We start from the raw sequence: 15,834 nt of genomic DNA on the forward strand, positions 1-15,834 counted from the left end.
ACAAGGGTTCAAAAAAGCTTTGGATAGGTATTTGGAAGACAAAGGGATTGAGGGGTACAGATAAGAGTAAAGGTAGATTATAGGGATGGGATTAGCGGTAAGTTACAAAATTAATCAGGGACCACTGTTCAGGCACTAGGCCTGATGGGCCGCCGCGGGAGCGGACCGCTGAGCAAGATGGACCTCTGGTCTGACTCAGCGGGAGCAACTTCTTATGTTCTTATTGCCACTAATTAGAATTTATGCACACAACTTTCTAAGCATATTCTATATAGTGCGTGTAAATTCTAGTGTACAGATCTCAAAAGGGGGCAAGGCTAGTGGAGGAACATGGGCAGATTGTGGGCATTCCTTAAAGTTAGGTGCACTATTATAGAATAACTTGATCCACACAAAACTAAGGCACAAGCCTTTAGGCCCGGCTTTCACTGGTATAAATGCCAGCGTCTAAATGTTAGTCAAGCAGACGAGCGCTATGCATGATTCTATAAACCGCACCTCCAGAGGCAGTTTATAGAACTGTGCTAAGCAATGACCTTTTCAGCACTGATTATTTTAGGTCCCTTAGTATGTGGAATAGCATGTACTGTCATAGTAACAATATCAGTTACCATGTATTAAGAAGGTAATTCTAAAAAAGGGTGCCTCCCAAAGGTGTAGATAACAGCATCTATTTCAGGCTTACTTTTCTCTATAGAGTAAGAGCTAGATTTACTAAGCTCACTCACTGATCGTGTTTGCAATCGTGTACCGACCCGATTCACTAACTTCTGTGTTGATCATCCTCCGATCCGCGCATGCAAATGAGAGAGAACAGCATGCAAAGTAGGAAGGACGCCCGATCAAAAAACAAGCGACTGCTGAGGACCAGTCGCTTGTGCAAAAACCCTGCTCTCTGTCCTGATTCTGCTTCTCCTACTCTCTTCCCCGACTCCATGGTTTTAATCCGCAGTGCAGCCCCGCTTTCAACCCACGGGTTAAAATCACAGGCTCGTGAAAGTTTCCAGCTTAAAAAAAAATAAAAATGTTTCCAGCTCTTCCTTCGCGGTGAGCATGCGCAGACCATCTACAGGCAACGAAGATAGTCTATGCATAAGGTGATCATACGTCCTGTTTGAACAAGACTGACCCTTTTTTAATCCCCTGTCCCGTTGTCCCCATGCACAGCTTCGGGACGCCGAAATGTCCCGTTTACAGGGACAGCGTCCCAAAGCTGTGCGTGGGGACAACGGGACAGGCGATCACTTCCCCTCCCTCCAGCGCTGAAGCCTGCCCCGCCCCCACTTCTGCCTACCGCTGCTACAAACACCCCCTCTCTTGGTCCGCCACCGCTGCAACCTCAACTAAAGAGAAGGAAGGTCCAGGCGCCAGCCCACAAACCTTCTTCCCAACGTCAATTCTGAGATCGGAGAAGAAGTTCCGGGCCAGCCAATCACTGACGTCGTGAAGGTTTGTGGGCCACTTACTGGACCTTCCTTTGCTTTAGTTGCGGCGTTTGGCAGCAGTGGTAGACCAGAGGAGGGGGGTGTTTGAAGCTGTGGTAGACAGCAGCAGCGGGCACCGGAGGGAGGGAGGCAGGCTGGCTTTAGTGTGGCAGGGAGGGAGGCTGGCTAGCTTTGGAGGAGGAGGTGGAACAAAGGCTGAAAGGCAGAGGGGACATGGGAAGGCGGCACTGGGGGTAATAAGGACATGGGAAGGAGCACTCGGGACACCTAGGACATAGGAAGGGGCACTAAGGACATAGAAAGGAGGCACGGGGGCACTAAGGACATAGGAAGGGGCACTGGGGGCACTAAGGACATGGGAAGGAGGCACTGGGGGCACTAAGGACATGGGAAGGAGGCACTGTGGGCACTAAGGATATAGGAAGGGGCACTAAGGACATAGGAAGGAGGCACTGGGGGTCCTAAGGACAAGGAAAGGAGGCACTGTGGGCACTAAGGACATAGGAAGGGGCACTGGGGGCACTAAGGACATAGGAAGGGGCACTAAGGACATAGGAAGGAGGCACTGGGGGCACTAAGGACATAGGAAGGAAGGAAGGAGGGAACAGAAAGAGACAATTGTTGGGCCTGAGTGCAGAAAGAAATGAAAGAAAGTATGCACAGTCAGAAGGAAACACAACCAGAGACTCATGAAATTACATGACAGCAAAGGTAAGAAAAATGATTTATTTTCAATTTAGCGATCAAAATGTGTCAGTTTTGAGAATTTATATCTGCTGTCTATATTTTGCACTATATTTGTCTATTTTTCTATAGTTACTGAGGTAACATTGCATATTTTAAAGTCATCTGCCTTGACATCTTTGAAAAACCCCAAATATAAATAATTAACATTTTCTCTGCGTATAGTGTGCTTTGTGTTTTTTTTTTATTTTATGGTTACCATTATGAATTAATAAGATATTATGTGTGCATGAAAAATGAATGGAAGAAATTGGGGGCGGGGCTAGGGCAGGATTAGGGGCGGAACTTACAATTAATAGTTGTCCCGTTTTGATGAAAAAAATAAATGGTCACGTTATCTATGCATGCTCAAGGATTGCTCTTCAGCGATCCGTGCGGTCGGTGGGGGGCGTGCCTCTGATCGTCCTCATTTGCATCGCCCCCATTTGTGAATCAGTCAGCCTGCCTCGGATCGGTCAGGTTAGTGAATCTAGGCCTAAGTGTCTACTATTTTAAAAAAATAGAATACTAGCATAAGTGGTTGACAACATGTGTAAAATGTAAGGTGTGGTCACTTATACCAGCTTTACAGTGAATGTAAACGCCCACACCTAAGTGGGTGATAGAATGCATGTAAATGATAACATTCTATAGTTACGGGTGTCCCTATGTGCCCCACCCACACACCTACTATACTTACTGGCAAAGAATGCATGGTCAGAAACAAAAGAAGAAATCCAACAGGAATTGCAGTGAAAATTCATGAAAGAATGCATGGTCATCAGATCATGGAATGCACTTTTCCACTAGTCAATATTCTATAATTGCTATTTATGTGCATTCTCTTTGCCCACAACTAGACTGCTCATTATAGATTTGGGGGGAAATATTAGAAACTGCACCTATGCCTGCCGGCGCCTAAGTTAAGTAAAAAATGCTGTTTAAAATGGCATAAAATGGCACTGTTAAAGCACCTAAATAATACGCATTGGAATTGCATCTATATAGGCGCTTTAGGCCACCAAACGCCTCTATGGGTGCGGCTAATGCCAGAAGTAGCATTAGGCTGCCTTAAGCACCTATGTAGGATTGATTCACGGCAAAGATAGCCGGAAATGTAGGCCTAGAAAACCCTTGCCTAGATTTCTTGTGCATCTCTTTGGTGGAGATGCAATTCTCTAAAGCAGTGTTTTTCAACCTTTTTACAACTATGGACCGGCAGAAATAAAAGAATTATTCTGTGGACCGGCATTGGTCCGTGGACCGGCGGTTGAAGAACACGGTGCTAAGTCGTGGGCCAGACCCCGCCCATCTCTACCCAATCTCCACCCCAGACCCCGCCCCCATAATAGTACTAATTGCACCTTGCACGTCCCGTGCCTCATCTGGTTCAGGCGCAGGGTGCCCTTAGGAGCCACTGCCCGTGGCTTTGTGCACTGAATCAGTTAGGAAGAAGGAGCTGGCTCGAAGATAAAGCCGCATCAATCGCACCGTGGACTGGCGGTTGAAGAACACTGTTTTGGACCTGATGCATGTGCTGGCCCTGTGGACCGGCAGGACATTTCTGTGGACCGGCACTGGTCCATGGACCGGTGGTTGAAGAACACTGCTCTAAAGGGCACCTTGGTTTGATTGATATGTAATGGCAGCCACCAATATCGGCACCCTATAGAGAATCCGGGCCTTACTTCCTGTTTAGCACAAATTAGTAAAAGGGTCCCTAACTCAGGCACTTCCAAATTAAAACTCCTAAAAACTTGACTTTTAAAACAGAAACAACAAAACCTTCAGGAGGGGAATAAAAACCAGATTATTCAAGAAATATATCAAGACAAACTCCTAATACAGCCAATAACCTCACCCCATCAACAGACTATAACTGTTATAAGTGTTCCAACCAATAGCTTCCTTGTAATCTTCTGGATATGACCACAATCTCATCCTTTTGTAATTCGCCTAGAATCGCAAGATATTGGCAGAATAAAAGAAACTAATGTAAATTGATGCAACTCTACTGAATAAGAAATGTCTTTTTTTCTTTTAGTATTTATATACACCACTTATAGACTCGAATATAAGTCGATCCGAATATAAGTCGAGACCCCCCGTTTTCCCACCCAAAAGGAGGAAAAATGGTTAACTCAAATATAAATCGGGGACTTAATATTCAAGTGCCATGCCCTGCCAGGATCTGCACCTAGTGTCCTCTTCGTCACGTCCTCCCCTGCAAGGTTCTGCACTCAGCTCCCCTCCATGCCCTTCCCAGCCCCCCTCCCTGCCTCTCCCTCCCTCCCCTTAGTGCTCCCTGCCAGGCTCTGAATATTGTCCCCCCTCCCTGCCAGGCTCTGAACACTGTCCCACCATCCTTCCCTGTACCCTCTTCCCCCTAAAAAGAGCCAACCTCATCAGTGATGTCACAATGGCTTGATTGTCCCGTACTCCCCTCTGCTCTCCAATACAGCCAGCAGTGATAGCTAGCACATGGTTCAATACCATGCATTAGCTGTCACGATTGGTGATGGTGCAGTTGAATGTACCATCACCTGAAAAAGAGGCAATAACTGCAGCTGTGCTACCAGCAGTCTGGTAGTGCAAGGCACTATCGGGATAGGTGCTGTGGCAATTCTCATCCCCCAATCACAAATGCTAACCCCCGACAGCACCCAGTCCCTACCACACACCTCCCAATTCAAACAAATTCCCTTCCACCAAGAGCCCCTTAACTTAAACCACCCAGTGGTAGGCTGGGACAGGAGAAATCACGCCCATCTCCTGCCCTGGCCAACACTTAACAATTTCCACCCTCTCTCACTGTACCTAGTTCCCTGGTGGTCCAGCGTGTATGTGCCAAAATCCTCTTTTTAAAGGTAGTAGCCAGCGGCGCACTCGGGCTGGCACCCAGGAGCGAGCTTTTCGTGCTCCTAGCTGGCCATGTATTGCTCATTGATAGGCTGCTGCAAGTTTTCACAGGATTCTCGATTCTCGCGGTAGCCTATCAATGAGTGGTGCAGGGCCGGCCGGGAGCACGAAAAGCTCGCTCCTGCGTGCCGGCCCAGGTGTGCTGCTGGCTACTGCCTTTAAAAAGGATTTCAGCGCATACACACTGGACCACCAGGGAATTAGGTACGGTGAGGGAGGAAATGAGGGAGAGTGGCAATTGTTAAGTGTTGGCAGGGCAGGAGACGGGAGGGATTCCTCCTGTTCCGGCCTAAGACAGGCCTGCAAGAAGTCCGGGAGGGTTTCGGGTTGTCACTGGGGGATGACCCGAATATAAACCGGGACCCCCATTTTTGGGCCAATTTTTTGGTCCAAAAATCCCGGTTTATATTCGAGTATATACGGTAAGTGATTTACATTCAGGTACTCAAGTATTTCTCCCTACCTGTCCCAGTGGGCTCACAAACTGATTAACAGACCTGGGGTAACGGTAAAAGTGACTTGACCCTGGTCACAAGGAGCAACAATGGGCTTGAACCTGAAACCTCAGGGTACTGAAGCTGCTGCCCTATCCAACAGGCCACCCCTTGCATCTACAACTTTTGCTTAGACTATTTAAAGCATTGTTCTTCAATGCAAGGTCCGGGGCCCAACAGTGGCTCTCAGAGACCTCTTTGGAAGCTCTCATTGTCTTTCTGGTGTGTTTTTCCTACTTCTCTGCCTTTTTACACAAGCTCAGAATAGAAAGGACAATGCATTTCTCAATAGACAAAAAAATAATACATTTGAAGGTACACCACAATGGAGTTTGAAGATGGGCTGAGGGGATGGATATCATTGACACACACTGGTCAGCAGTATTATGGCTCCACATGGGAAGATTTGGCAGCTCTCCTTCAGCTCATTAGAAGTCAAAGTGACCTCAGTTTAAAAATTAATGAAGACTACTGATTTAGAGTAATTTGAAGAGCATTCCAAAAATCCAAAGGACAACTACTTACAAAACAAGAGCAAGTCCACTGAAAAGATGTCAGTTATTTGTGGTACAGCTTAACTGTCCACCAGTATTTCAAAAATTGATCCTGTGTCTGTCTTTTGCCTCATAACATCAAATGAAATTGGATTCAAAGAAGAACAAGTACAAGCTACGAACTCTATCACATGGTATTAATGGAAAAATTAGGACTTGTGGGAATAGTTATGTCCATCAACCAGCAGGTGGAGATAGAACTAAGTAACCATATATACTCCGTTTTTCAGTATTATCTTAGACAAGCAACAAACAACAAATTCAAACAATACTCCAAGAAGAAATGAACTTAATATCCTTGGCAGAATTAATCATTACAACCTCCAAAGAGCATGCCCACAGGAAAGGAACTTCCTACTGAAACTAAGGGCTAGAGTCTCAAAATGTACCAGCCGGTTTAGGGTGCCAGTATTTTACCGCCCAAACAATGAGCCAGCTTTGAACAGTCAAAAATTACCGGCTGGTCTGGGAAAGCTGGTACTGTGAAAAGCGAGTCTTGGGCGTGTGTTTCTGGTTGTGGTTCATGATAAAACATTTTTAAAAACACACACATATCACATAAATTATAGCAATATAGTAATGGAAAAAAAACTCAAAAGCACACATCTTGAGCATGCATCTCAAGCACATGTATATATCTTATACATGCTTGTTGAAAGTTGACAATGTTACCTCCTCCTCTCCATCCAATAGCACTAGCATGCCTATGACTGACATAGTGACATCCCATTGCTGGTAGTTCTCCACCCCTCTCCTATCCACCCATGCCTCTTTCTGTGGACTATTCTTCGCATCTGCCGATCACTATCACCAACAATTGATTTCATGTAAATTTGGCGAACCTCCATGAACCTCATTTGCATGAGAATGACTTGTCTTTTTTGACTCATTAGATTTACAGCCACTACAGCGAACTGTCAGATTTTACCAGTGATATTAGAGAATCCAGCCCTAAATGTCAGCCATTCTTCCCCATACACCTACCAGAACAAAGGGTGGATTCCTGGAATAGTGTGAAGTACTAATGGAAAGAATCAGGTAAGATTTCTTGCAATGGATGCCTTTGACACCGCTAGGCCCAACCTTTGCTTTCCAAAAAGAAATCTATCAGACTTCCTACTGTCATTGATATTCTCTAGAGAAAATAGAGCCCCTGACCACTGAAAGGAAGGCAGATCCACCAACTGGTTAATATGAAGGGAGACACAACCTTAGGGAGAAAGGAGGGAACTGTCTAAAAGGAAACTCCCACCTCTGTAAAACAGAGAAAAGGTTTTCTACATGACATAATCTGGAGTTCCAAGACCTGATGTGTTAAAGCAGGGGTCTCAAAGTCCCTCGAGGGCCGCAATACAGTTGGGTTTTCAGGATTTCCCCAATGAATATGCATGAGATCTATGTGCATGCACTGCTTTCAATGCATATTCATTGGGGAAATCCTGAAAACCCGACTGGATTGCAGCTCTCAAGGAGGGACTTTGAGATCCCTGTGTTAAAGCAATAGCCACAAAATACACGGTTTTCAGAGTAAGGTTCTTTGAAGTTGCCTTTCTAAGAAGTTTGAACGGAGCTCCATATAGAGCTCGAAGAACTAGGTTAAGAGTCTATTTTGGGCACGGCAAACGAATTGGAGGCCGCAATCTGCCATTCCCTTTCAATAACTGAACAATATCCCGTTGAGCCGCCAATAAGGACCTCTATAGGTAGCCCCAGAAACACACCAGAACCCCTACTTGAACCTTCAAAGACCCCAATGCCAGACCCTTCTGCAAACCAAACTGAAGGAAAGCTAAAATGTGTCCTACCTTGGAAAGAGAACAGAGATACCTTGCTCCAAACATTAGCTTTCAAAAGTCCTCCATATCCTGTCATAAGCCGTAGAGATAGATATCTTCATAGCCTGCAGCAACATTGCAATAACTGACTTAGAATACCCTTTTGATCTCAGACGAGATCAAGAGGGGAGGGACCCTTCATGAAAACCAGTCCAGGCCCTTCCAAAAAAGACCCTGGATGGAGAGGATTCTCAGTTACCAGCTGCATTAGATCTGCATACCAAGGCCACCTTGGCCAATCAGGCATCACCAGAACCACTGGACCCCAATGCAGCATGATCTTCTTTAGCACTCAGCCAACTATTAACCATGGAGAAAACACATAAAGCAGCTTGTTTTCTGGTCATGCCTGAAGGAGGGCATCAAGGCCCAACAACTCTAGTTCCTGCCAATGACTGAAGAATCTCAGTATCTTGGCATTCTGCTTTGTTGCCATGAGGTTGAGATGTGGCAACCCCTGTTGATCCACAATCATGATGAATGCCACACTGGACAGCTGCCACTCTCCTGGATCTAGGGATATTCTGCTGAGAAAGGCCGCCTCCAAATTGAGGGAACCCACAATGTGGGCTGTCATCAAGGTGAGATGTTTCTCCGTCCAGACCAAAAGCATGGCGGCCTCCTGTGCAAGCAGTCATCTGCGAGTCCCCTTGTTTAACATATGCCACCACCATTGCATTCTCGGAAAACACTCTAGCCAGAATTCTCTTGAGAAAAGGCAAGAACACAATTAAGGCCCTCTGGATCACCCGGAGATTCAAGCAATTGATTGACCACTGCATCTCCACTTCCATCTAGGTACTCTGTGCTAGATAACACTGGAAATTTGCCCCTCCCAACCCATCAGGCTGGCATCTGTAGTCACTAACTCGCAAAGTGTGATGGGAAACAGACATCCTGATGTCAAAATAAGAGCAGACAGCCACCACTGCACCACTGTCCAAGGCAAAGAAAGCCTGTAATTCTGAGAGACTGGAGACGCATATGCACCTGTGCCTAGGGCACCACTTCCACGGCAGCCATCAAGGAGTCAAGCAACTACACAGAGTCCCAGATCCCGGGACTGCTCTGCTGCAATAGCAGTTGAACCTGCTGTACCAGCTTCAGCCACCTCTTGGTATCCGAATTAGAGACTGAAGCAGGCACGCTACTTCTGCTGTCACTACTTCGCCCATCTTCCCGCATATGTCTGCTCAGCATTAACAGTCAACCTAGCCAAGGCCCGGAAGGAGTCCGGTTCCAACTGTATCAGGGAAGCAGAAGGACCTGGCTGGCTGGCTGCCCAGCTGTGTAAAGTCCACCAAAAGAACAATTTACAGCTGGATCCAGTGTGTCTTGATGATAATCAGTGGATCCCACAACAGGAACACAACAGTCTCTGTGGGAACTTCCATAGCAAATAAAAATAGGTTCCCCCCAGCCACAATGCCGAAGCCCCCCTCCCCCAACCAATCAAAGCATCTCTTCACTCTCAGCTGATTAGAAGACCATGCTTTTTTTTTTTTTTTTTTACAAAACCGCTCTAAGGTTTCAAGCTGGACTTACCCCTGCTGACAAGCTCTCCCCCTGCTGCTTTTATTTTAAAAAAAGCTGTTGTATTGGTTGCAGCCAAAAAAAACAGGAGAGGAACTGATGCAGACAAGGAGGGGTCTGTGGGAAAGTGAGACAGGGAACCGAAGACGTCCAGCTACGTCCACACTATTGGGAGCAACCCGTAAGGTTTAACTGGGAACCAGTTGACCAACTGGACCAGGAGTCAATGTCCACCCACCTGCTGGAGATAGAAAATACTACAGAATGGGGCTGATTTCCAAGATTCATATGGTACAGCTCAGTCCTGCATTTTCTATCTTCACCTGCTGGTTGAAGACATAACTATTCCCACAAGTCCTGGAATAGTGGGAAGCTACATGTTGGAAAATAAAAGATGCATGAAATAAAATGGTATGCAATCCTTATCGGTAGAGCCACATTTTGATTAAAATTTTTAACTGTGATAAAATGCATAAGTAAAGGTATTTTTATTTATTCCCCACTATAGTTCCTTGTGACTCTGGGTAAGTCATATAACCCTCCAAAGCCCCAGGTACATATATATAATATATAAACTGTTTAACTGTAGCCACATAAAGATGGTACCCCAGATCACCACCTTGGCCATAGATTCTACAGGTGGTCCATCCAATTCTGCTCATGGGTCTACAGCTCACTCCCCTCTCTCTACAGTTTGGCATCTGCCTCCTCACCGCTCTACCTTAAAGGTGTTCTTCTATTGGTTTCTAGCAATAGCAGTGCTGACATCACTTCCTGTTTCTGCATGGGCAGAACCAGTCAGAAGGAAAGCGTGCAATGCTGCCGCTGCTGGAAGCAACAGAAGATCATTTTTAAGATAAACTGGCATAAGGAATTGATGATGTTGAATTGACGGTAGGGGGAAAGATGCTGTGTTGCACATAATCTGGAGTTCCAAAACCCGATGTGTTAAAGCAGAGGTCTCAAAGTCCCTCCTTGAGGGCCGCAATCCAGTTGGATTTTCAAGATTTCCCCAATGAATATGGGGGTTGGAAGAGAGCAGAAGAGATTTATACAAATTTGTAAATAAAAGCCTTCTTACTGGTAGATTAGGGGGTCCTTTTATCAAGCTGCAGTAGGGGTTTAACGCGCATAATACCATGCGTTAAACCGCCTGCTGCGCTAGCCACTAACGCCTGCATTGAGCAGGTGTTAGTTTTTTAGCCAGCCACTGGGGTTAGCACGTGATGAAATGTCTGACGCGCTAACCCCGCTAGCGCGGCTTGATAAAAGGACCCCTAAGTGTCTCAAGACTGAAACAATCTATGCAAAAGATATGTTAAGCTGTAAAATGAATTTGTGCTGTTTTTGTTTTTCTTTTACTATGTATGTTCATATTGTAGGCGGGTTATAAACATGAAAAATTATTACAGAGAATGACACAGTGACAAAATTTGTCACTATCTCTATCCCACAGATAACCACAGGAAACTGTCCCGTGTCATTCTTTAGTGTCTATCTCAATCTCAGTCCTTCTAGACCAGCATTCTTCAAAGCAAGGCTAGAGAATCAGTGATTGTATCCGTTCATGCACTGATTCTTCCTTCTCTCCTTAAAGAATGACAAGGGGATGGTTTCCCACGGTTATCCGCGGGGATGGGGATGGTGACAAATTCTGTCACTGTGTCATAGAAACAAAATGCCATTTATGCTAACATAACATTTTAAATGTCTGCAACTTATCCCAACACAGATTTATTCCACATTCAAAACAAATATTAAGTAAAATACCCCCCTCCCCTTTTACAAAAATGTAGCATGGTTTTTAGCGCCAGCCGCAGAGGTAACAGCTCTGATGCTCATAGGAATTCTATGTGTTGGAGCTGTTACTGCCGCAGCTGGCGCTAAAAAAAGTGCTACGGTTTTGTGAAAAAAGGGGGGTAGCATTCCCCCACTAAACAATGTACTAGTCCATAATATACTACAAATAAAAATAATTTTGGTACTACATCTGTATTTTTTTTATAGGCATATAATCAAATTACATAAATGTCAGGCTATTTCAATTAGTAGATTATACTTGGGATCAGAATAAGAGTAATAATGCAGGGCAAGTCTGCATAAAAAGTACCATATACATTACTGCCAGGATGGTATGCATTTTGTCTGCAGCTAATTTCACCAATGTCACAGTAAAATAAAGGGTCGGTTTTAAAATTGAGTCTGAAAACTGCTACACATTTGCTTACACCTGTTGTGCGGCAGCAAAGATATGCATATTTAAGGAAGGCCCGAGTATTCTGTGTTCATTACCTGCTGTTGCCACTTTGTAGTCACAAAGATGCATTGTGGTAGGACACAGTATAGTTCTGAAATAAGCATGAGCAAATTCATTCTAGAGGACCACAAGCAGGTCTGTTTTTCAGGATATCCACATTGAATATTTATGGAATATTTACATTAATCTGTGTGTTACCTTGAAAGCCAGACCTTTTGTGACCTTCTAAAATCACTTCCTCAAATTTCAACAAACTCATTAAAAGCTGAAAATCAACGTTCAACCAAACATGGAATACTGGAATTAATAACAAAATTTATTTTATACAGATTTTCCAAATTCATAATTAAGATATGTTAGCCTTTAATAATACTCATGAGCTAAATCTAACCAGTACCAGAGTCAATTATCTGAAAAGATTTTGAACCTCCAGCAGAATGAAAGGTAGGATGCCTAAACTGTGCTCTTACAGGAACTAAAATGACAAGACGTGCATGCTCCACTACAGGAGGCTTTGGTTTTCCTCTATAAAAGAATGAGGGGGACTAAGGCATTTTCGATCCTTAAAGAAGGAAGGTGAACGTTATCTGTAAATATTTAAGTTACATTGCCAACCTTTTCAAATTCAGGTCTGTATAGACAACATTGCTTAACTGATCTTGAACATTCCTTGATTCACTCGGAGGCAGATCCAAGACTGATATGTATAGCTATCCATTGATGTGGTGGGGGATTCTGGCATGACATTTAACATTTTCTCCTGTTAAAATCTATTTATCCATGCAGTGTAGCTTCTATAACTGCAAACATATACCAAAGCTAAGGCTTGGGGGCCATTCTACAATCCATATCACCTTTGTATCACTGTATGGAAAGCCAGGGGTTTGCCCTTGCGATGAGCGCTGGAAGCAAGCCGATTGCCATACGGAGAGCAGACAGTAGGGGGAGAACCCCACCAGTACCCCAATAATGGAAAAACCACGGAAGTGACAGGGAAACCTCATCTCAATGAAGTGGGGCAAGCTCCCATTCCAGAAAAAGGGGGAGAGAAAAGCACATTACACATGCAGAGAATGCTTGTTGATACTAACTAGCTCCTTCATATATATATGTACAGTATATTGGAGCGCAAGGAAAACCTACACGTTACTACATCACTTTGCTTTATTTTTTAAATCAAACTTTTAGGCATCGGTCTCAAAGGAGAATCTTAATAAAACATAGTAGCGGGACTTCCCTAGGAGCGGTGTGGAAGTTGATCGAGCACCGTGCACGCCTCGCTGCGGGCGCTCCTCCCGTCCCCTGCCCCGCTCCTCACTCACCGCTTCACCCGGATGATCTGGTCTCGCATGGGTTTGATGTCCTGGAAGCTCTGCTGGTTGACCAGACTATACACCAGAATGAAGCCCTGGCCGTTCTTGATGTACAAGTCCCTCATGGAGGCGAACTGTTCCGTGCCGGCAGTGTCCAGGATCTCCAGCACGGAGGGGGACGAGTCAACCTCGATCTCCTTGCGGTAGAAGTCCTCAATGGTCGGGTCGTACTTCTCAATGAAAGTCCCCGTCACGAACTGCACGGTCAGGGCGGACTTGCCAACCCCGCCGCTGCCCAGGACGACCACTTTGTACTCGCGCATCGTCCCCCTCCTCCTCCGACATGCACTCACACCCTTCTCCTCCTCCTTCTCCGCCACCGCCTCTTCCCGTCCCTCTCGCCCTCCGCCGCCTTCTCCCGCCACCACTGAGCAGCGTCGTCCCTAGGCATGGGCAGCACCCGGGCAACGTGGCCCGGGGCACGAGGCGCAGATTCCCCCGTCCTGCTCCGTCCCGCAGCAGATGCCGGTTAAGCTGCAGTGGCGGCGCTCGAGCCGGCCTCGCGCCCGCCCCACTCTGTTAGGTTTGGGCGGCGCGCGCGCTCCTGCGCTGCCCGCTCCACAGAGGAGCCCCTCCTTGTCTCATTCTCTCACTGTAGTCTTGGTAACAGCTACTTCCATCACCACCTCCTCTTTCTCGCCTTCCTGCTCCACCTACCCAACGGGGGCGCAAGCCGGCTCGAGGACTGGCCGGAAAACTCGAATCACGTGATGCAGTCGAACCAACCCTCTAGAATCGCTTCAGGCTACAGTAACCCGATCATTCCTTAAAGAAAACGTGGGTAGAGGCAGCAACAAGCTTCAGCGCTTGGGAAGTAGGCGTGCACAGCTCTATAGGGACCGCAGGGATCATCACTTCCCTGTAACTAGGCAACTGCTGGTACCTCTCGTTTCAAAGATCCACGGTACAACGCCCACCGACCAATCCAAAATAGAAGCATGAATCATGTGACGAAGAAAACAAATCGAAAACGTCCGAGGCGTGCGCACTGTGTTGATATTCTGACCAGACTGCGCTTCCATTGATTGCATGTGGTTGTTGCTGCTGCTGTGGCTAAGAGAAGGAGGAGTCGCTGCTGCTGATTGTGCTGTTGTTGTTGTTTCATAAAACACTTTGTTTTATTCAATGGTGTGCTTTTTATAATTAGAGGAATGTCTCCTAACTGTTCCATTCAGTGAGATAGTCTTTTGGCTTTGTAAAGTACTTTAACATAGTGATGTATCAGAGAAGATTTCTAAGAGCCCTATTTTTGAATAAAATATAGTTTTATGTGATTTTTTAAAGGGATCATTTAGAGACCATTCAAGAGGTGTCTAATGTATTGGAATAAGAAACATGAGTAGCTGTAAACAGCCCTAGTCTCAAGCTGTCAAAGACTTGTGTCTTTAGAGTAGATGTGAATATTTGTATGCAAATTAAGAAGGTTAGAAGGGATCTGCAAAGCTTAAAGAGCAGTATTTGAAATATTTCTGCAAACAAGGATTTAATGGCTTTTGAACAGTTGACAGATTAGGCATGACAAAGAGAGCAGGTAGTGAGTAGTTGAATGCTGCCCATGATGAACTTGTCATCTTCTATGCTTTTTGGCACTAGTGTTAAGTTTTCTGTAATGAAAACAGGAAGCCATGTAGTGTTTATTATTATTGTTGACCTTTTTTGTTTTTTTTTTAATATATTGCATTTTTCTTGTTGGAATAGGCACATTTTATGAGGATAATTTTATAACAGGGTGCCTAGGCCAAAGTGCCTACTTAAGCACTATTTTATAAAAACACATAGGTGCATATATATTATTCTAAAATAGTGCAAGTGCAAGCTTAGCTGGTTTTAAGAAAGGTTTGGACAAGTTCCTGGAGGAAAAGTCCATAGTCTGGCATCTTTCTCTGCCTTCTTCCATCAACCTTCTCTGGAATCTGACATATCTCTCCTCCCTCCCAGTGTAACATTTCTCCCTTCCTCCTATCTGCCCCTTGCAATGCAACATTTCCCCTGGTCTGCGTTTTTCCCTGCTCTCATCCTTCCCCATCTCCACCCCATCCTTGGGTTAATTTAAAACAGCTCCAGGGGGCTTCACTGTCCAGGCATCTCTTCCCCTTCTGACCATCTCTCTTTCTCCCTTCTCACCTTTTGGTCTCCTTTCAAATTGAAATAAAAACATAAGAATTGCCGCTGCTGGGTCAGACCAGTGGTCCATCGTGCCCAGCAGTCTGCTCACGCGGCAGCCCTTAGGTCAAAGACCAGTGCCCTGATTGAGTCTAGCCTTACCTGCGTATGTTCCAGATCAGCAGGAACTTCTCTGACCTTGTCTTGAATCCCTGGAGGGTGCTTTCCCCTGTAACAGCTCCCGGAAGGGGAGCTGGTACAGCAGCCATTTTCACAGGCTGCCTGCGCTGTCCTGAATCTTTCCCTCTGCCGCAATACACCCAGGCAGAGAGAACGAGAGCCAGAAGGCCTTGAGCATGCGCAGATGCTCAAGGCCCAGACCAGGCAAGAGGCGGGATCTTTCCTTAACTGGCACCAGCACGCAGCAGATGGGGTAAGGAGCTTGTTTGGGTGGGCGAATGCCGCTTCCAGCACAGAGGTATGATGTGGTTCTTGGGGGGGGGGGGGGGCGTTCGCGGGCGGGGGGTGCGATGCCGGTTCGAGTGGGGGGGTGCTCGTTTAGTGGGACAGTGTTCGTTTTGCGCGTTAAGGTTTGTGG

General features: G+C 45.8%; 1 protein-coding gene across 1 annotated transcript in view; it reads right to left on the bottom strand.

The window, feature by feature from the left end:
• Positions 1-14,072, bottom strand: part of RAP2A (RAP2A, member of RAS oncogene family) — a 109,076-nt gene extending 95,004 nt beyond the window's left edge. The window contains exon 1 of the mRNA XM_033948037.1: positions 13,083-14,072. Coding sequence (XP_033803928.1) covers positions 13,083-13,396 — 314 coding nt within the window. The 5' untranslated portion in view covers positions 13,397-14,072. The remainder of the gene's footprint in view (positions 1-13,082) is intronic.
• Positions 14,073-15,834: the final 1,762 nt, after the last annotated feature.

This window comes from Geotrypetes seraphini, chromosome 6 (assembly GCF_902459505.1).
Source record: "Geotrypetes seraphini chromosome 6, aGeoSer1.1, whole genome shotgun sequence".
In the NCBI taxonomy this organism is placed as follows: domain Eukaryota; kingdom Metazoa; phylum Chordata; class Amphibia; order Gymnophiona; family Dermophiidae; genus Geotrypetes; species Geotrypetes seraphini.